Genomic DNA, 22538 nt, shown 5'->3' on the forward strand with positions numbered 1-22538 from the left:
TTTATATCCTAAACAGACTTAAAATCAGGCTGTTTGTTTTCTCGTTTGAATTGTTTTACATTTGTCATTTCAGGGCCTTTTATAGCTGACTAAATGCAGTATGGGTTTTGCTCATTGTTGAAGGCCGCACAGTGACCTATATTTGTTAACTTCTATGTCATTTGGTCTCTGGTGGAGAGTTGTCTCATTGGCAATCATAACACATCTTCTTACTTTTTTTTGTATTTAAAAAAATATTTTTAAACCATTTTACAGGCCAATAGAAAACAGACCCATAACCTGGGAGGATTCTAGGAGTTCAGAAAAAAAACAACTCTTGAAGCAAAACATACTTAAATTAAGACCATTTAATTCAAGTTTCCGATAGGAGTCAGATTTTTGCCTTATGACAGGCTACCTAAAATACTTAACAAAGAATTGTTGCAAACATAATTTTCAAACAATATCATGAGACACATTAACCACATATCCATTTTCTCCAAATTATAAATGCAAATTTTGTAGATATCTTAAGAAGATCTTCAAGGCCACTAAAATTAAGTGTACTGTTGTACAGTTCCTAAATCATGTATTTCAGTTAACGCCCTTAATGAGGTCAAAGACTTTTGAAACCATTATTCACAACTATTTACATTAAAGTTTTTATGGATCTAGAAACAGAGAAATCTACTCAGAAAGTGTAAAAACATTCATTATACTGATGTATTTAAATATTCAAATGATAAAAATATGTTTAATGCAAACTATTGCTTTAAATAACCAGGAAGCTATTTCAATTCTGCAGAAGTAGTTACAACACATTAATGTACTTTTAACATTTCTTCAAGGTGAAAAAGATTTGTATTAAATAAAATCGTAAAGAAATATTTGTGGTAAACCACAGTTCAAATAATATTTAATAAACTAAAACAAAAACCATTTGCAACATTTGAGATATAAAGCTATAATTTGTAAATCCAATACATCAAACATGTACTTGGTAGCAATCTGTAAGATAAAAATTTAATCAAAGGCATTGAAAAAACAGAGAATGCTATTTTTGGTTTGTTTTGATATCTGATCACGGTATCCACCCTTTTTTCTTAATTCCTAAGTTCAATATTGACGTCAAACAACTAACATTACATGCACCTTTAGTTCCAAATATTACTTTAATGACATCATGAAGAATGCTACGTAAAAATATTTCGTATTTGTTGGCTTCAATCCAGTCTTCATCACACAACAACCACAAAAAGAATAAAGCTATTATCATCTGTCATAATCAGTGTGAAACTGTCACCTCATAAAAACCCCTCCTCCCTCTCAATCATAATCAAAAATCAAATTTATTCTATTCATTTTCAGTTAAACAAAAAAGCTTTTAATTTGTAAATTGAGGGGCTAATGACTTTTGGAAAAAAAATCCTTTGTTACAGTTAGCCAGTTATTTTATGCATAATCCTGCTCACCAAGCTACAAATTTAACAAAAAATGTTAAAAAATAAATTTATTTGATCAGCAAATTTCAGTTTAAAAAATACTTATTTCAGATACTGATAAAATGAATTTGTGTATTTTCAGAAAAGATAACTAGTAACATCACTTTTCTTTTAATATGTTTTCAATACTTTTTTCTGTTTTCACTCACAAGAAAAAAATTTTGGAAGACAACTTAAAAAAGTTTAAGCATAAAGTTTTGGTTTCTTATAATTGAATAAAAGAAGATGTTTGGTATACATCAATAATACATCATTTCAATGACACAAATAAAACCAGATTTAATAGGTATCTTGCTTTTTTACGCAAATAAAACCAGATTTAATAGGTATCTTGCTTTTTTACGCAAATAAAACCAGATTTAATAGGTATCTTGCTTTTTTACATAAATAAATTTCTAAAAGTAGAGGAGACACAGTACCAATCAACTTCTGTATAACTTCCAATACAACATGAATATAACTTTTACAAATAGAGGAGCCTCATCCTCAGTTTACCTTCAATACCTGTAGGTTAGATACACTTTTTTTTATTTTAAAGATTTTAGCATTATCTTGTAATTAATGGCACACCACCAATTTAACAAAAGGTTAACATTTTTCTACCTTCCTACTCACACATCCTACTCTGCACTCTGTGATAGTGTGTAACATGGCCCTGAGAGAATAAAACCATGTGCAGCAGCATAGAATTTCACACATCATATCTTATTTTCAACCATGCAAAAAATTGACAGTTATATTTTATTATTTGACTATGTGAACATTACACCTCCCTAATCTGTTTCTGTTTTCTTTCTATTCTTTTGAAAATAATTGAGATACCATCTAAAGAAATGCATTAATTTATTGTATAAAGTTTTTATAGTACAAATCAATTTATTACTCTATGGAGCAAAACCTTGGCATTTGTCAAATAATCTGTGTCTTCATGTATATAAATTAAACAGTTATACAAATATGAAAGCTGATAACAGCGAAACTGAAAGTAGAGCATGAAAAATGCCATGTAATCCTTATCTTGAAGTCTGTAAATTTCAAAAGCTACTCATAATTTCTTTTTGAAGGTGGACAAGATATATAGTAGTATATGCTTATAGTAAGATAGTATCTACAACAAAGTTCAACTTGTAATCTGTTTTTGTTCTGTCGGGGAGTTACAACTTGATCGTGACTTAAATTTGTTTACTGTAATATTATTTTTATATTCAATCTGCTTTTGAGGTACTGATTTTTCATTCTAAGTCCTCTGTCTGGAAAATAACTGTTACTGAAAAACTTCAATAGCACACAGAATGTGCGGGTGTTTTTTTCTTTTCTTTGTGATAACATTAGATATAATATTATTTTAATTTGTAAAAACTAAGTAAACGGATACTGTTAAATCCACACAATAGAGACACAAATAAAACCAGTTGTAGGGATTTAAGCAATTTAAGACATTAACCCAACAACACATTAAAACCAGGAAAAAAACATACAATTTCCTAGTATACCATAAATTAGTTCTTTTATTTAAAATTTATGAACTGCTTTTTGAAAATAAATAAAAGATTCTCATTAATACTTGTCACACTGAAGCCCCTTTTATGTTTTGTACAACTAGTAACATGTTATTCACATCAATCAATTATAACCACTTTCCTGCTTACCCTCTGTTATACATTAGGTAAAAAGACCAGAATTTCTATAAAAGACTATTTACATGCTCATCTAAATTTGATTCCAAATTGACTATATCCTTCGTGATGGTGAATTTTTGCAGTCTCACGATTATCAATTTAAATGGAAATACTTTTAAATTTAAAATCAGAACTGTTTCAGTAAACTAAATATCATATCCATTGTGATATATTTCAAACTTTAGTTTTTAGCATAAATAGTTTTAACTTTGTTTCATATTGAGTTATATATGATGATATCCATTTCATATTATGACTATTTAATATACAATATTTATTATATACACAGCAGTTACAGCATAGCATCATACCGCACATGCTGTTTATTGTAAATTTAACTTTTCATTTATTACGGAATCAAAAGTTTTACCTTTGATTTTTCTGACATAACATAAAGAGAGTTCTTGCGCTAATGTTGTTAATTATTTTGTCAGGTACACACCAGATTGCATGAAGTCAGTCACACCCTGATATAGTTAGATCATTTGTCATATTAGAATCTTTCAAAGCTTTTACTAAACTCATAAAACATCAACAGAAAAGTAAATCAACTTGCTAAGAGACTATCTCCTCTCATATTCTCTACAGGGGAGATGGAAAAGGTTCTTTGACCTAACAAATGTAGAAAAAAAGATAATATAAGAGAGAACAGTTTATGGTGCAAGAATAAAAAAATGCAAAAGGCGTGAAAAACAATCAAATTTGAAATGAAGATTACAGTGACATGAACAATTAATGATGGGAGGAACCCTGGATTGAAAACAAAAAAGTTGGGGATTAGGAATGACAAGAAAAGATACAGCCTAAAAAAAGTAGGGGCAACACAGGAAATAGAATAGGAAATAAGGACTGCCCATCATTATTCATTTCTAACAAGATTTTCAATGATGTATGTTTAATTTGAGGTTACCGAGCAGCATGTTTCACATTTTGATTGTTATATCCAACAGTTTGTTATGAGAATAAATAGCAGGCTATAGTAATTTCCATTTGTTCTAAAGTCTAAAATCCATTTTAAAAAAAAACAAACCAAGAGAAAAAAAATGCCAGATAATTGCAAACACAAACATATCAAGACAGGGTGCCTTGCATGCATCACCCACTAACCCAAGACTCAGAGTGCATTTGTTTCTAACCTAAACGATGTAAACGATTACGCGTGTAGAGTTTAATCCATTTGTTTCTTACATTTTTTGGTCAACGTTGACATTGTTCAAATAAACGATGTACGCTCAAAATAGTCGCGTATATATATAGTCGTTGATCTTTTATTGTTGAGACGTATAAACGATACATTTGTTTCTGCATCTGTCGTTTAAATAGTTATGAGCATGTGTTGTTTTCGCAAACTCCTGGTCATTCATTTCCCTCACTTTTTGTTTACAGTGCGTGTATGTAATCTATTTCTGTCTCACTACGCGGGGCCGATAAAGGTCATTAAACAATGTATTTGTTTCTAGCAGCTAAATGTTTACTAAACGATAGTCATCATGACAAAATTTCGGGTTAGAAACAAATGCACTCTCAAGCTGATGGAAACTGTAAAACTTATATATACTTTCAGTTTCAGCCACTTTGCTGAAGGTTTATGATCAACATTCTATATCGAGCATAGAGTGTCAGAACAAATATCATGTTATAACAACAACATATATAGATAACAAAGACAAACAAAGACCATATAGACCCCATACAAAGGTATTTAATGGTACTGTTTGAACAATATTTCCTTATTTCAGTAAAATATGTTCACACTTGTGTTTAGGTTAAGATATAGGTGAAAGAAAACATTCCAATTTTCTTGATATAAATAAGGAAAATAATGGTATTTTGGATATGTAAACAGTAAACAAAAGATGTTGTAGACATGAAAAAAATTTGAAGGAAAGCATATAACCATATAAGGTGTTAACAAGGACATAACTTTTCATGCCTTCATCTTTTTTTTTATACCTACCTGCAGAAAATGATGCATTAAATCCAGACATTTGATTGTCCTGGTCTGATTGAAATATGACTAGATAAAAATTTGATGATGAATATGGCACACTTGGTTTGTCAGTTCCAGAATAAGTCCCGACCAGCGGATCCTTCTCGGAGCTGCCATCATGAATTATGACTTTATCATACAATGTTTCTACTGTAAATGATTCAAACTGAAACAGAACAAAGCACACCATTTGATATAATTCTTCTTTTTACTTTCTAGAAATACAGTATGATTTATTTAGACTTAAAATGTAACAAAAAATGCATTAAAATAATCACTTTGCAGTTTAATATTAGTGTGTGTTTGTTTCAAACTTGAATTTTGAAATGTGTGTATGTACTCGTTGAATCTTTTGGTCTGAAGTATATTAGTGTCAATCTACAAACGATGAACTCAAAATGCTATTTCCTAGACATTGATCGTTTAATGGTTATAGACTTGTGAAAATGCATTTGTCTCTATTTCTGTTGTTTAATGTTTTGTACTGCTAGATAATTTAAAGATGAATTTGTTTCTGAAAGAGGTAATTTCTCTAAACAACAGTAAACACATCCAGAAAGAATTTTAAAAAGCTGTTTACATGCAGTAACTTTAAAAGGTCTTATGTTGTACCATGTTCCACATTGGGAGATACGCTTAATTTTAGATTGGCACCATGATCCTGAATTTTGAATATAACAAATCTGCTCTGTGAATATGTTTACAAGAAAAAGATCATTACATCTCCATGGTATTAATCATAGGGTTGGTTTACGTTCTGCTTTGGTGGCCATCTTTCATTTCAAATTGTTTTAAAAAAAATAGTCACAAGTTTAACTCTGGACAATATAAGAATCTTTCATAATATAATAAGTAAACACATTACATTATAGTAATTGCACAATATGGATAAAATATTGTAAATGTTCTAAGAAGCTTTTTCATATGGTATTCCCAAAAGTTTTTGTAAAATGTTTTAGTTTACCTTTGGTAGCCATACTAGACTTCTGACTAATATATTATAAGTTTGAAAGAGGAACCTATAATTCATACAATTAACAACTAAAACTGCTGAGTTCCTGATGTCCATTAACCAACAATTCAATCAATTTTGAAAGAGATAGAAAGATGGAAATAAAGTACTACTAGAACCTTAACATGCCAAATAACAGGTATAAGTTTCAAACTGACATACCTAGTGAGGAAAAATTTTACAGACATAAAATTGATCTAAAAATTAGCTTTAGAAGTTGCCTTAAAATGAATTATTCTAATCTAAATTATGCATAAAACTCTACCAAGAATTTAAATCAATAACAATATTTTTCAACTAGATTATGTTTTATGCAGTAAGAATAATTCCATCTCCCACTGAACCAATTTTGAGGACTGAGTTGCACATAGAGTTGCTCTACATTGCTATGTTTATACTGTAAGATTCCTGCACATAATCATTAAACATGACAATACTATGATGAACCACACACAATCATACAGGCAATAACAAGAGGCTTCTTTCTGTATAGTACTTGTACTTATAAGCCTCTCGACAGGCAAACATCAAGATATCTTGTGTTTTTGATCTTCTGAAGTAGTCAGTTTACTACTATGTGTCTTAAGATCTCTGGAAAGTTGTTTTTCATTAATTTTGTTTACTAAATGTCCATCTTCCATTCTCATTTTCGTATCTGCAATTGAACTTTAGTTTGCCTCATGAAAGTTTTATGAAACTCATACACAATGCTAAGAACCACAACACACAGAGTTCAAATTTGGATTGTGAGTCATTAACCATTCTAGAGTTATGCCCCTTTTTAACTTGGAAAATTGCAAAGCTTGAGCCGGGGCATTCGTGTCCTCAGACACATTCTTCTTTTATCTATTTGAGGTTCACTGGTATTTTCATCATAACAAAAGGAAAACAATGAAATAGAAACAAAATTGTCTGTGAGTCTGATAAGGCAAGCCCTATTCATTATTTTCATTTTAGCAAATCATTTGGAAATAGTTCTTCAATGTCCCTTGTAAAATGATGCAGAAATCAATCAAAATCAAGTGTCAATGAAGATCTGATAGAAAAATAACTTTATCCCTGACCAAAATAGTCCAGCTAGATACATTTTCACACAAAGTCATCAGTCACTGTCATTTTCTAAGCAAATATAGAATTCAAAGTATCACTGTTCAAATGGTAAGAAATCTAAAACTTGTGTTACCCTTTCAGTGTTTCTACATACAAATAAAATCCAGCAGCTCATTTTCAAAATACATAATGGCTATAAACTATAATTATTGTTTCATTTCAAACTTTTAAGGACACAATTTTTTTCCTTAAGAAATGCTTTGTAATAAAGAGATTTTATCCCAGTATCTACTCACCTTTAAATAAACTCTAGTTCCTACAGGAGTTTCTAGCCTCCATATACATGATGAATGTTTAGGATATGTTTGAGGATAATGAGGTGAATGGAATGTCTGTAATATTCCCTGAAGATGACCCCCACAGCTACCTGAAAATAAATCAAAAGTTTAAAAGAAATAGTAAAATTCTAAAAAATACAATTTCCTGAAATTTTCTAGTCACATAAATCTGTAATTCTTTAAAAATTAGGTCTGCAATCAAATCCAATTTCAACCCATTACTTTCCAAGATACATATATTTAAAAGCACAACAAAGAGAAGACTCTACAACTATTTTTTTCTCTTCAAAATGACCAAATGGGTTAAACAATATTCACTGTCAAGGACATAAAAATGTACTATCGGGGTACTTTTGCAAACTGTAGTTGCTCCAGTTCACACCATTGATAGTTACAAAAAAAGTGTAATTATCAGACGAAAAAAATCATTTTCTATGACTTGTAAATGTGTACTTTCATGTTACACTAGTACTACAAAAACCTCTACAAGTAAGTAGTTGTATTAGACTGTAACTATCAATAATAACCTATTCCTATTAACATTATATACGATGATTGAAGGGTAACATTTCATCACAAAATATAATTTGGACAAGAATATGTGTATATTAAACTTGAAACAATAAAATGTAGGTATACAAGTTCTGATTAGCAATTTTTTATTTACATCCTTCATCGATAAAATCAAAAGCACAATCCTGAATATAAATATGACTAGAATCATAATGTTCATCTCTAATATATAAAAAAATATTATGGATAAGGATGATGTACGATGGCATAGTTTTTGCAGTATTTTTTGTGAAGAAAGAGTGGATTGTTGCTTTTGAAATTTTAAGACTTTTAAAAATATTCCCTAAGAGGTTTTTGGTAAATGTAAATCTTATTCTACTATATTAGGGTTGTTATCAGCATGCAAAATTAAGTGAAATCCATACAAATCTTTTATTTTGGCCAAACAGTTTTTTATCCATTTTCCTTTAGTAATGGTTACATCAAGTTTTATTCTATTTTGAATCATCAAGCATGATTCTTAAAGGGTTACATAATGTTTTATTCTATTTTGAATCATCAAGCATGATTCTAAAAGGGTTACATAATGTTTTATTCTATTTTGAATCATCAAGCATGATTCTAAAAGGGGAGCATAAATGTTTCATTTAGGTTTAGAAGTAACTGGTCCTTCAAAGTATTTTTTTTATTGGTTCAAAGTTTTCTGTTATTAGTAGGTCAGGAGCAATGATGATTTGGGTTATGTAATGACAGAAGTGATGATTAATGGTGGTTTGGGTTAAATGCCATAACAAATTAAGAAGAATATATTTGTATCATTTTCCCAAAGATGAGAGCTATATATCCAAGTAAGGAATCTTAATTTGTCAGTAACTGTTGTATATCAATTCTTTTATATGTTTTTTCATTATTTGGACAATTGGGTGTCAATGGCAGATCATTGAAATGGTGTTAAAAGCTTGACATATTGTACAGTCACCTGGATGATTAAGAGCTTGACATATTGTACAGTCACCTGGATGATTAAGAGCTTGACATATTGTATAGTCATCTAGAATATTAAGAGCTTGACATATTGTATAGTCCCCTGGATGATCAAAAGCTTGACATATTGTATAGTCACCTAGATTATTAAAAACTTGACATATTGTATAGTCACCTGAACAATTAAAAGCTTGACATATTGTATAGTCACCTGGATGATTAAAAACTTGACATATTGTATAGTCACCTAGAATATTAAGAGCTTGACATATTGTATAGTCCCCTGGATGATCAAAAGCTTGACATATTGTATAGTCACCTGGATGATTAAAAACTTGACATATTGTATAGTCACCTGGATGATTAAAGCTTGACATATTGTATAGTCACCTGAACAATTAAAAGCTTGACATATTGTATAGTCACCTGGATGATAAAAAAACTTGACATATTGTATAGTCACCTGAACAATTAAAAGCTTGACGTATTGTATAGTCACCTGAATGATCAAAAACAACACATATTGTATAGTCACCTAGATTATTAAAAGCTTGATATACTGTATAGTCAGTCACCTGGATGATTAAAGCTTGACATATTGTATAGTCACTTGAACAAATTAAAAGCTTGACATATTGTATAGTCACCTGGATGATTAAGAGCTTGACATATTGTATAGTCACCTGGATGATTTAAGCATGACATATTGTATAGTCACCTGGATGATTTAAGCATGACATATTGTATAGTCACCTGGATGATTAAAAGCTTGACATATGGTATAATCACCTGGATTTTAAAAAGCTTGACAAATTGTAAAGATACTTGTCTATTATTGGAGACTGTTTGTTGCCCTCTGGATTGCTATTTTGTTGTTAGTCTCATTGATGTATACCACACATCTTCCGTTATTCATATGGATATATCGATTTTCAATTTTAATTTTTATTGATTTTAACCCCTATGTACTAGTTATAAGTAAATGCAGCCATTTTGGTTGATTGTCAAGAACACAACATAAAATTTGGAAGATTCTTGTTAATATAATGGTTCCCACTTGCCTACAGTGTTTACAAAGCCTGACATTGGATGCAAAGTGAGGAGTTAGGATTATGCTGGTCATTTTGATCATGTAGACTAAAAACTACTATAACATAAAACATTTCCAAAAGTTCGTACAGGTATAAATGGTTTTCCTTAAAATACCACCGAATAACATTTTTACAGCTCTTTAATATTTTATACATTATATCAATAACATTTCCTGGAAGCATTTTTGCCATTTTTTGTTTGTTATAAGTGTCAAACATTACATTTATTACTTTTGTAAGATTTTTAAATGTTTTTCTTTTGACACTTATTGTGATCTGTATTATTATATCAGGCAGAGTTTCATCAAATACACTTCTTATAGGACTGATATTTGTAGAAAGTTAAATAAAATTGTAAGATTGAGTATGTGCATACATGTTTTAACCTTTTGTCTATACAACTGTGAAATCAAGTCTTTAAATTATTGATTTCAACTGCAATCAAGATACATCCTCATTATAGAAACCAAGTATTACTTTCATATTCTAACAAATAGGAAGGTCATAAGATTGAATTTTTTTTGTGGAGAGTAAACTAATAACCTTGTTACTATTATACAGTCAATGAAATTTGTTGACAAGGTCCAAAAAAAGTTAAAAGCATGATTTTAGGATCAAGGAAGTAAATTGACCCTATACAATTCAATACTTAAAACTATCCAATTGGCTACCAAAATATCTAATAACAGAATAGACACAAAGTATGATCTCAAGGAAGAATTTTGTCCAATAATCATTTCTTAGTCTGATATTTGTAATAGATGTATTTGAATAAAAAGTCCATGACTGTGCTCTTTTCATACAGGTCATTACATTTTTTTGTATTTATAAATATTTTTCCAGAAAGAAGAATCTATATTAAGTAATATTGATTCATTCTTGGTTGTTAAACATACAGTGCAATGCAGGATTTATTTCCTACAACTGTCAAATTGAAGGGAATTATTTTTTTTACCCTTTTTAACATGAAATCATACATTATGTACTCAGTGTTTTGGTGGTACAACACCTGTTGATATTTTAAAATTCAAGAGAGAAAACACAGCACTGGAGTCAACAATTGATAAGTTAACCCTGATGTTTGAATCTCAGTTATAGGCTGAATCTTTATGGTTAAATTTGAGTGCTGAGTAAACATGAACATATCTAAAGAATGAGGAAATGTTTACAAGGAAACCTGTAACCTAGTAACAAGACAAGGTGTTAGACTATGACTGATACTTACAATCTAGTATGTCGATAAACTGATCAACACTATGTCAACTTAATACATTGCACTATAATGTATCACTATCCCTTTTCTAATTGGATAATGATAAATAAAAGAATATTCAACTCTTTCTATATTTCTACACAGAAATTGCCTTTTTTATACCAATTTTCTTAAGAAATGCTTCTAGAAAATCTAAACCCTTTCTTTTGCCTACTACAGTTTGAATGTGACATTATTCAACTACATGCAGTATAATTTGTGAAATTTGACAGATGACTGAGATTTTAGTTTAAAAAAAGATTAATTTCAGGAATGTTAAGTCATGATAAAATAAGTAGAGGGTATGATTAGCAATGAGACCCTAAGGACCAAAGGACAAAGATGTGGTATGATTGGCAATGAGACCCTAAGGACCAAAGGACACAGATGTGGTATGATTGGCAATGAGACCCTAAGGACCAAAGGACAAAGATGTGGTATGATTGGCAATGAGACCCTAAGGACCAAAGGACAAAGATGTGGTATGATTGGCAATGAGACCCTAGGGACCAAAGGACAAAGATGTGGTATGATTGGCAATGAGACCCTAAGGACCAAATGACAAAGATGTGGTATGATTGGCAATGAGACCCTAAGGACCAAAGGACAAAGATGTGGTATGATTGGCAATGAGACCCTAAGGACAAAAGGACAACGATGTGGTATGATTGGCAATGAGACCCTAAGGACCAAAGGACAAATATGTGGTATGATTGGCAATGAGACCCTAAGGACCAAAGGACAAAGATGTAAACAATCACAGGAAGTCTAGATTAACATATGAATAAGTGTGATATAAGAAAAATCACTGTGTACATGCAAATTTACCAAAAGGGCGTTGCTCTTATTCTGAGCAAGCTTAATAGGTCAAACAGTGAGGATTTCAAGTAATTGTACCAATTTACTAAAATGACTATCATTCCTTTGAAAATTTATAACAAAAATAGCAGTCTTTTTGTTGTAGACTATTTACTATGGCTATTAAAATCAGGACTGCAGGAAAATCATAATGGTTTTGCCATTTTCACCAGATGCCAATTTATTTATTTCTATGACAAGCAAAAGTAATGTGCTGGGAATTTACATATTTAGCTTTTTAGCAAGAAACCAAGTCTTGTAACCCAAATTGGAATTTTTCATTCATTAAAGAACAAGAATTATCCTCTCAGATTTTTTCTTAAAATTTTATCTTCTAGTTTTCTTTCTTAACTCACAGAATTGATTTATCCACGTATAATCTATACAAACTCTGAGAATTTTGCACAACCTGTAGCTTGAAAAAAAGTTCTGTGACCCATACTTTTTATAATATTTTTGAAAAATGCATGATATAAACTACATTTTGGTGATTTTTCAAAAAAATTCCATCCATTTCAATTTAGACTCCTGATCTTCCTTTATGAAAGTTTATATATTTTTGGAGTCACATTAATAATAAGTATAATATTTGCAAGTATGGGAGCCTAATGCATCTTCCATTCATATTTTTTGTAAAAAACATGACTGATATAGCAACAGACCACAGGTGAACACATATCTGTCTGTTATTGGTTGTATACTGTTAATGGCTGTTTCAGAAAAAATAAGTCTGGGATATCTAACTGTTTCATTTCAAATAATCTTAAGAAAGGGTCTGCAATTATAGCATTAGTGATGATTTTGCCTGGGATAATTCTAATTGAAAATATTTTCTTGTGTCTGTAATATTTGATTGTCACTAAAATAATATGATGTGTTACAATTAAGTTATGCAACAAACCAAACTCATATGTAATATAAAACAGATCTGTCATACAATCAACCCTAAAACACATTTAATTATCAATTTTTCATTAACAGTCCTACTTAAACTGGAACCAAAACGCAAGTTAAGTCTCATTGGGTTGACTGTAAAATTAACATGTAATGACCATGCTTGTTAAGTGTGATCATAGAGAATCTTGTGGAATAACTCACATCATATTTTGAAAGGGAAATAGTTTTTTGTCACAAGATTTCAACTGTATTAGTTGATAACAAAAATACCTTACTCTATTAAAAAAATGACAGTCTGGTAAATAACGAGGTGTGACAAATCTAGAACAGCAATTGTTAAAAGTTACATAAGATTGTAATTTCAGACATCTTAAGCATTGTTGATAATTACAACATTTAAGTGTTAAATATTTGTATCATATTTTTCAGGTGTAAAAGACTCATTAAAATCTAGAAAATTTGTTCATCATCAAGCTAATAATTATACTGTGCAGTCTAGGCGGGAGGTGATATTCACATAAAGCCTATGTGATGGGTTCCGCCTATGACAATTATTTGACAACAATAATATCTGTTAAGATTCTTTCTTCACACTTTACCTATGACATAATGAAAAGAAACAACAATAGACTTCTGTAAATTCCTGCAATATTTGACGAAATATAAGTAACTATGAAACTTCAATAGAAACAATTAGATATAAATTACATCCTTAGTAAACACCCACAAGTTTCTTACATAATACAAAACTGAGAAAAAAAAATGTTTTGTGGTCAACTCTATCCGGTATTCCTACTTGTGTATGTAAGAATAAAGAGGCATATCTGAACATGTATTGATCACTCGAAGCCTTGTGTCGTGTCTCCTTATTTTCTGAGGATTATACTGTAAAACTCCTACCTGGTATCTCAGGTATCCATTGATTCAGAAGAACCCAAAAAAAGTTCTTAACATTTTCCATATAGGCTTAAATGGAAATGTGCTCTACTAACACCTACATTTGTTGCTTCTCTAGCACTAGATTTATTTAAAACCCATTCAATACCTCAAAAATATGTTCCTGTTATAAAATAGGATAAACCTGGAGAGAGAAATTAATAAAACCTCCTTATTTCAAACCAGTTAGAGAAAGATTTATAACTGAATTACACAGTGAAAAGTCGAAATAAATGTGGCATGTACCATCAAACCTTACTTCTAAACACAACAAGCTTCAACATGCAAGGGTTTTCAAGAAATTAGAATTGTTCAGTCATACCTGCATAATATCGGCAGGGTGAGGAAGACTCTTCCACACATTTCCTTAAACAGGTTCTATTGTTAAACTAAGTTTCTGGTCCCCTTTCTGGTTGGATGTTCTGCTCCAAGGTAACAAACATTACTATGTAATTATATACTATAAATCAACTGTTTTTTGCAGATACTTTGTTTGCGTCCAGCTCTCTTGTGATTATTTATTTACCTGATTTTCTTCCTTTTTTTGTTGTTTTCATATAAGAGTTAATCCAAGTTTGACATATTTGTGACGATTTATATTCATGTTGGCTTTTTACTTGTGAAAGTTGCAAAACTACTGTAAATTCAGAAATTTTCCATGCATTTATTATTGCGATTTTTGAAATATTAACAAAAATGTGAGTTTAACTATTGCGAATTTTGAAAAAGCTACATACAGGTATATGTACTTGATATCAGAATGCGAGTTTTTATTATTGCGATACTCTAGTAGTCGCATTATTAGCAATAATAAAAACCTCGCAATAATTTCTGAATTTGCAGTAAATTGCTCACAAAAAATGATTTGGTTTACAGTAAGACCCCTAAAGAGAAGCCAATCATGTCCTTATAGTAGTTTTTTTCATGTAATTGAACATATCAAGACTGAAAAATCTCTCACAAGCCAAAATCCTCTGATGAAGAGTATCACTTATAGGAGAGGGGCTACTTTACCTCACAAAAAAATCTGTCTAACAAATTTTCTCCCAAATTGGTTCTACCATTCTCAATGAGGAAACCTTAGAACTATCTATAGAACTGTCATAAAGAATACATTTGCAGTGGTTTGGTCTAATTTGTTGAGGCCTTTGTCAAATTTGATGATGTTTGACAGATGAGTGAAAGAAAATGAACACCAAGTGATAGCAAAAAGACCACACCACTTTATACCAAAGATGTTTATCTGTTTAATTTAAAATTGCAAAAGACACAACCACAAGTGGTGACTTAATAATATATTTTTTGGGGTACTCAATTCAGCAATTGCTATCAATTTATTATAAAGGTCCTGTATCATATTAATTTGTAAAAACAATAAAAAAACTTCAATGATGGTGTACTGATATCACACATAAAGGCATCATTGATCAAAGTCCTTTGTGCCCAGGTAAGCTTTGTAGTCTGAAATTACATCTTTTCTAAAATGATCAAGCTAAATTAATTTCAGAAAAAAAATTGTTTTGAAAAGTCCTTGTGTGAAGTGTTTTATTCAAGGATGATGAAATATGATTAAATTTATCTTTAAAATTCAATCAGGGCATTTAGTGCAAATTTCTGTTTGATTGAAAAACAATTAAGTCCGGAAGTACAAACCTACAAGTACCATTTGTATCAACTGAAATTTTAAAGTCGATATTTCATGTTTGAGTTAAACATGCATTTGTATTATGATATCATATTCATCCTTTATACTGACACTTCCCTTTTGTCTAATCATAAGAAAATTCAATGTCTGGGATTTGATTGATTGATTGTTGTTTGTTAAACACCCAGTGGCAAATATTTGATGAATTTATAATAAACTCCCTCCCTAGTCAAGCATCTGTTTTTAATTGAAAGGAAAAAAGTGTGAATGTGTAATTTCAATTAAATACACAAGCATTGTATTTTCAAATATGTAAATGATTTCTGACCATAATTTTTAATCTGGGACACAAAACTTTAAATGAATTTTTAAATCCATTACAAAAACTATCTCTGGTGAATTATGGTAATGTTTGGCATTTTTTCCATCGATCCATGTTAATAAACCAATTTGTAGTACAAGTTAACAATTCTATGGCCTGCTCAAAGACAGACAACGCCTTCTTATCCATTGTGTGTGTTTTTAAATGGAGAACATGATGTATTGTTATATCCATTGATCGGTATAAAACTTATATAAACCAGCCTTTCACGGGGTCACCTAACTGAAAAAACATGGGCGGAGTGACACAGCTTACATGAGTTCCTGGTTGGTTTGAAAATATCACTGAGTCATAAACTTTTCAAAAATGTACTTTTTGCATTCAAATACACCTGCTCGGTTTTGCATAATAAGTATTATTATATTTCTTTTCAAACAGAAGTTTAAATTCTAAAAAGATATAATGGAGCTTTTGTAAAACTGTATTGTAATCTGACATCTTACATAATACATTTCAATTTGAATATCAAATCATTTTCAGTAGTCAGTAAGATGATGGGTGGTAAAATTTAAAATCCGACCTAATATGACAATAACTTTTCTATGGGTAATATTTTTTATTCCTGTAAAAGAAAACCTGGGTCTTAATACATGCTACCACCTATTGATGAAGACTATAATTATAAAATATTACTTCACAAATTGTAAAATCATACATGTTTTTTTTAAAACACCATTTAGAATTACATGAATTGGTGCAAAAATGCTTACGTACATCAATTCACATCCCAATCTATATAGATTTAATGTCTCTATTATTCCTAACATGAATAGTTATAATTATCACATCAATATGTCTTCAATTGCTATTCAATTTTTTACCATGTCTAATTTTGAGAACAGATTTTATTGATAGGGTATGTCAAAACTTTATGTTGAAACAAATCTCCAATTTTGCTATTCACACCTTAAAAGTAATTGTTATTTTATGTTTATCTTCATAAAATAATGACAGCTTGTTTATCAAGATGAAAAAGAGAAATTGAGTGACTATTTAATCATCATGAGACATTGTTAAAAAAATATAGATTTGTTTCATCTTTGATTTTCATTAGACAATCCTAAATGGATTCCTTGTTATAAATGTCAGGTGCCCTCATAGATTTTTAAAATCTTTTTGAAGACTGGCATTTAATTAACACCAAGCCCTGTTTTCAAAATCAAGTACTCAATCAATGCATTCAGAAAAAGAAACTTTGGAATTGCATAGACTTATACCTCTATTTGATTAATTTGATTAATATTTCAAAAAACTACAAATTAAATGGTTGTTTTAATGATATACTTCTCTACTTTTGAATGTTTTGTAGTCATCATTTGACACCTAAATGGTATTACCAGAAAGAATTATGATTCATAAATTATTTCAGTTGTTTAAATTATATCTGTTTTTAATTTTCCTCTTTTGCAAAGTAAAGGTGATTTTGAATTAGTCTATTAAATATAAAATTCATTTAAAACCACCTAATGACATATATTTAGCATAATTTAGGTTCAATTTTTTGCCTTCCAAATACAGATAATGCCTTTCATGAATGTATTACTATTAAATTAAATGATGAAGCTTTGAAACAGTAAATTGATATATATATTTTACAAATTTTGATAAAAAGGCATCTTATTTCCAATGGTTTCATTTAATCTTAAAATTTCACATTAATTCAAATTTTTAGTATAATCAAATATTCAATTTTTATGATCATGAAAACATCAGAAATAGAAAGAGTAATTAACTTGAAAAAAAAATATAAAACAAGCAAACCAATGTCATGCTGTCATGAATTCATCAAGGAAGAAAAGGTCAATATCATTCATTTCTTCAGGTTTTTTGCTTGTTTTTGTTTGTGTTTATCTTTTGGTCTAATGTGCCTGGTTTATATGTGACAATGAGTAAAAACAAAAAGCAAAAAAAAAGGTAAAATTACCTAATATTTTTTTTTACAAAAATACAGTACTATATCAATCAAAGAGTTGAGAGTAGATACAAAGATTATATTAACATCGTGACATGAGAAGAAAAAGTTTACTACAAAACACCTGACAATTAAAAAAAGGCCTTTTGTTTATGATTGACGAGATTATTTTTTTCTAAACATATTTAGTATAAGGGCCATTATTATGTCTATTCTGCTAAAACTTTGTGTAGATGGTTGATTACAAGTATGTACTGGGCATTACCAGTTACACCCACTTTATTACATCCAGAGACTTATAACATATATAACATTATAAACATTGCATTGCACGTTTATTCTATATTTCTGTTTCCTACATACCTGTAAACCTATTTTTACCAATGTAGTTTTATAGATTATTGAATGAAACATTAATGTGAAAAAAAATTGCATACAACTCTAATAAAGTCAGTTATTCAATCCTTAAACCACTCATACAAATCAATTTTAAAATTTCTCACAAGAATGAGGAAGTCATAAAGGGAATAAAGATCAAAGGTTTGTAAAACTAGGATCACAATATCAAATTAGGAAAAATTGTGTGTGTGTTACTAGGAAAGACATAAAAATAACCCTTCCCTAAATAGGATAATTTCTTTCTGTGAAACTTTACAATTTTTACTCATTAAAGTTATACAAATAGAATACAGATTTCAACATATTTAATTTTGAAGGGGAATATGATTTTGAAATATCCAATATATATTCATGGTCTCTGCTGTTTTACAGATGCAAACTCGTCAAGAAATTTTCACTTTGAATCAAGAATTTGAAAAATGTCAGTAATAAGGAGAGTAATCAAGAGAGAAAACCTTATAAGTCATACAACAAACTCAAAGGTATTTTAGGTAGTCATTACTATGAAATTCAACCTCTCCACAAAGGCTAATCTTACTACATGTATAAGGTATTATTTCCTATGCTGAAAGGGGAGATGGCTTAAAGAGAGGGTACTATTGAAAGATATGTTTACTTATGTCCATTTAAAATTCATGGGATCTATAAGAAGACATTTGCATTGAAAATAGATAGAAGTGCAGGTAATCGGCTATCTCTTTTACTGATAAAACATCATCAGAGTTTATCTTTGTAATCTGATTCAACCTGTGGCCAAGATGTCACAAAACAGAAGTTTGAATGTACTTCCAATAAAAATTCTGTGTTAAATTGTTGTATGGTGGTCATCTTGGATTTCATATTTCAACTAAACTATGAAAATGAACAAATTCAGGACATGTTTACCTGATAACCCTTGTCTTTTCATGATTTTAGTCTAAGGAACAGTGTAAAATGTGATGATTTCAAACACGTTTCCAAAAAAAAATATTGAAGTCAAAGTATTGTACATAGATTGAGGCTTATGTATTTGGCTGACACTAAAAGAAAAGCAATAGCACAATAAGGCAGTAGTTGTTGAAAAAAACAATCACACGGAAATAAATGTTATCATGCAATCTAAACTTTGACCTGAAAATTGTGTAATAATCTAAATACAGGCCAATTATTATATCTAACTATTCATCTACATCCAAAGGGAGTTCTATATTGCATAATTATATAACAATTTTACCTATACATGGTATATTATGTGATTATTATGCTTGCCTCATTGCATTCATTTGTCCTCAATATGCATGAAATATTTGCCACATGACATGAAAGCAAGCAACAATCAATCAATCATACCACATCTTCTTACTTTATAATAATCAAATACATATCTAAATGTTGTCAGTATATTTTGTTTGAGACCTTTTTTCGGAATATAAACCTTAGACCAAAAACATAGACAAGTCAATATGAAATCGTAGTCAAAGAGACATGTATATGCGGGGGGCATGGGTTGCAGGGCTACAGGTTGTGCACTATTGTCAGATTTTCTGTAGATAATGCATGAAAAACCCAGTTTTTGTGATAAAAAGAAAACTAAAGGATATGAGAAGATAGCTCTAGCAATGTGCTTTCAGAAAATAAATGGAAAAATTGACGTCATGGCACTACAATGAATCACATTTTTCTCACAAATTTTGCATTTTAATTAAAGATCTAAACCAATTGTTTTCTGCTATTTTACAATCAAAGATGGCGGAAGACACCAAATCTACCTTAAATGCACTAAACTACCAAGCTATATCTATGTGAATGAATTAGTATCTTAAAACTGAATTAAGATGTAAAAGTAATTTCAGTTAATTCATTCTTAAACAGAGAAATGTATGTCATAGTGACCTATCAATAGTGACAAGTTGACAATCTTATCTACATATAACCATCATCAATGTTCAAAAAAAACTTTAATATGAAATGACTATGATCCAAATTCTTTTTTCCTATGTCACAAAATAAGTAGACAAAAAGAAACTCCAATCTTTTTAGTCTTGCTTTAATCAACCAGAGCTTTAACAGAAACCCTCCAAACTAGAAGTTCTAACCAACACACCACTTAGCCAGGACATGAGGACATCAGTTCAATATGGAGGTTGACCTAGAAAGATGATAAAATGTTTTACCTGGACACATCAGCTCATCTGATCTATCTGAACACTGATGAATCCCATCACATATCCATGATCTACTGATACATCCACTTCCATCTGAACAGCGGAATTGTCCTGCAACACACGCTGATGTCTGACACACAGAGCTATAACCTATATCACAATTATTTAGTGTCCAACGATATTCTCCATAGTCAGATAAAGTTGTTGTCATAACAGTACATAGATCATATTCTGAAGAAGAAAACAGTTAATTACGCCGGATAATGATAAGTGAAGAAAATACAAAATTATCTGTTTTGTGTGATGTTCAACATAAAAAACAATACGATAATCTGAAATATAGTAACCAGAAATAATACATATTTTTACTTTTTTTAATCGAGCCTCACTGATGGTCTTTTGTAGACGAAGCGTTCATCTGGCATACAAAATTATAAGCCTGGTACAATCAAATGTATCATTGTGAGTTTTTTTTATACAAGTAAATACTGTCCTCAGCAAGATGAAATATTGTACTAGATTGAGATCTCCTTTTATTTATATTTTGTGTCTACTGATAAATTTCTAGCTGTTTGTTACGTTTTTAGCATGATGTTCAGTGGCAAGTATTACATTATATTCATGACAAGAACAAGCTGAAAATCAGTCCAATAAACAAGCCCTGAAAATTGGGTAAAGTCAAAGAATTTTGACTGCAACCGTTTAAGGCTAAATTGACTATGCACATAAATTCTTCCTAACAGCAGGTCACCTTGGGCCTCCTAAAACAGAGCTTTAACTTCATGCCAGGGGCTTTAGATTTATCTTTTCAAATTACTTTTGAATCTTTCAAATAATGGTGAGTATAAAATGTTAACACACTATGACATCTTATTTGAAAAATTGCACATCAACACATTCATGTAAGGTGTAATAATTTCTAAGAAACAGAAATTGCAGAAATCTTCAATTCCTATGCAATATTGAAAAGTCCACATTTAATATTTAAACAGAAAAACACTTCATTTTATATGTCAGTTACATTTCTGACTTGGTGCAGGCAACTTCCAGAGGAAGGTAAGGGTATACTACAGACGAGTCTTTATAGTGTTAAAACTTTCATTTACAACGTTCCATCAGTAACAGGTGATGGTGTCTCTAGTTCTTTACGTGATAACTTTTAATTACATAACATAGTCATACATTACAATTTTAATAAAAGAATTAAAAAAAAAAAAATGACATCTTCCGCATCTAAACATTCACTTCAAAAAGTTTTTACATCTGTTCAAAGTGATAAGCAATGTTTAAGTTCTATGAATATATAAGATGTGGTTGATTTCTCTATTTTACACCTATGTATGGTTAACATGAGATGTGGTATTGCTTGAATGACAAGAACCAAGTGGTTATCCATACATTTAAATTAGACCATTAGTTTTCTCTTTTGAATTGTTTCACATTTTTCATGTCGGCTTTTTCTAGCCAGCCTATACTTTACAGTATGGGTTTTTCTCATTGTTGAAGGCAGAAGGGTGGCCTATAATTGCTTACTACCAATTATTTTAAATCTGGTAAATAATTTTCTCATTGGTAATCATACCACATCTCCTCATTTTTACATGTTTGTGGTATGTTAGGCCATCATTGTATATCTCAGGTTTTAAAATGGGTTTTTGCTCAGTGTTGAAAACATTCCAGCACTGTTCCTGATGAAGAATAGCAATAAAATTCTTGTTCTTGTTCTGTTAATGCCATTTGATGATATCTAGTGTACTTATATAATAGTCATTGAAGAACTGGTCATTATCGTGATATATGGACTGCCCACAGGACAGTGGTATTGACTAAGACAGCGATAATGACTGTGCCGTAGGCGAGGTCATTATCACTGTCGCAGTCAATATCACTGTCCTAAGGGCAGTCCATGTTTCACAATAATGACCAGTTCTTCAATAACTGTTATGTTTATTTCATTGAGGAACCATGTTTTTAA

At 30.3% G+C, this 22538-nt stretch overlaps 1 protein-coding gene across 4 annotated transcripts in view; it reads right to left on the reverse strand.

Annotated features, from left to right (window-relative positions):
* LOC127709241 (uncharacterized) overlaps positions 1-22538 on the reverse strand; it is a 142061-nt gene that overhangs the window by 104269 nt on the left and 15254 nt on the right. For all 4 annotated transcript variants that reach the window (XR_007985563.1, XM_052214656.1, XM_052214653.1 and 1 more), the window contains exons 6-8: positions 20573-20794; positions 7509-7639; positions 5118-5316 (exon numbers count right to left, since the gene is read on the reverse strand). Coding sequence is in view for 3 of the 4 variants with exons in the window: in XM_052214656.1 (XP_052070616.1) it covers positions 5118-5316; positions 7509-7639; positions 20573-20794 (552 nt within the window). In the remaining variant the exon portion in view is untranslated. The remainder of the gene's footprint in view (positions 1-5117; positions 5317-7508; positions 7640-20572; positions 20795-22538) is intronic.

The sequence above is a fragment of the Mytilus californianus genome, unplaced genomic scaffold, assembly GCF_021869535.1.
Source record: "Mytilus californianus isolate M0D057914Y unplaced genomic scaffold, xbMytCali1.0.p SCAF_7, whole genome shotgun sequence".
Lineage (NCBI taxonomy): Eukaryota > Metazoa > Mollusca > Bivalvia > Mytilida > Mytilidae > Mytilus > Mytilus californianus.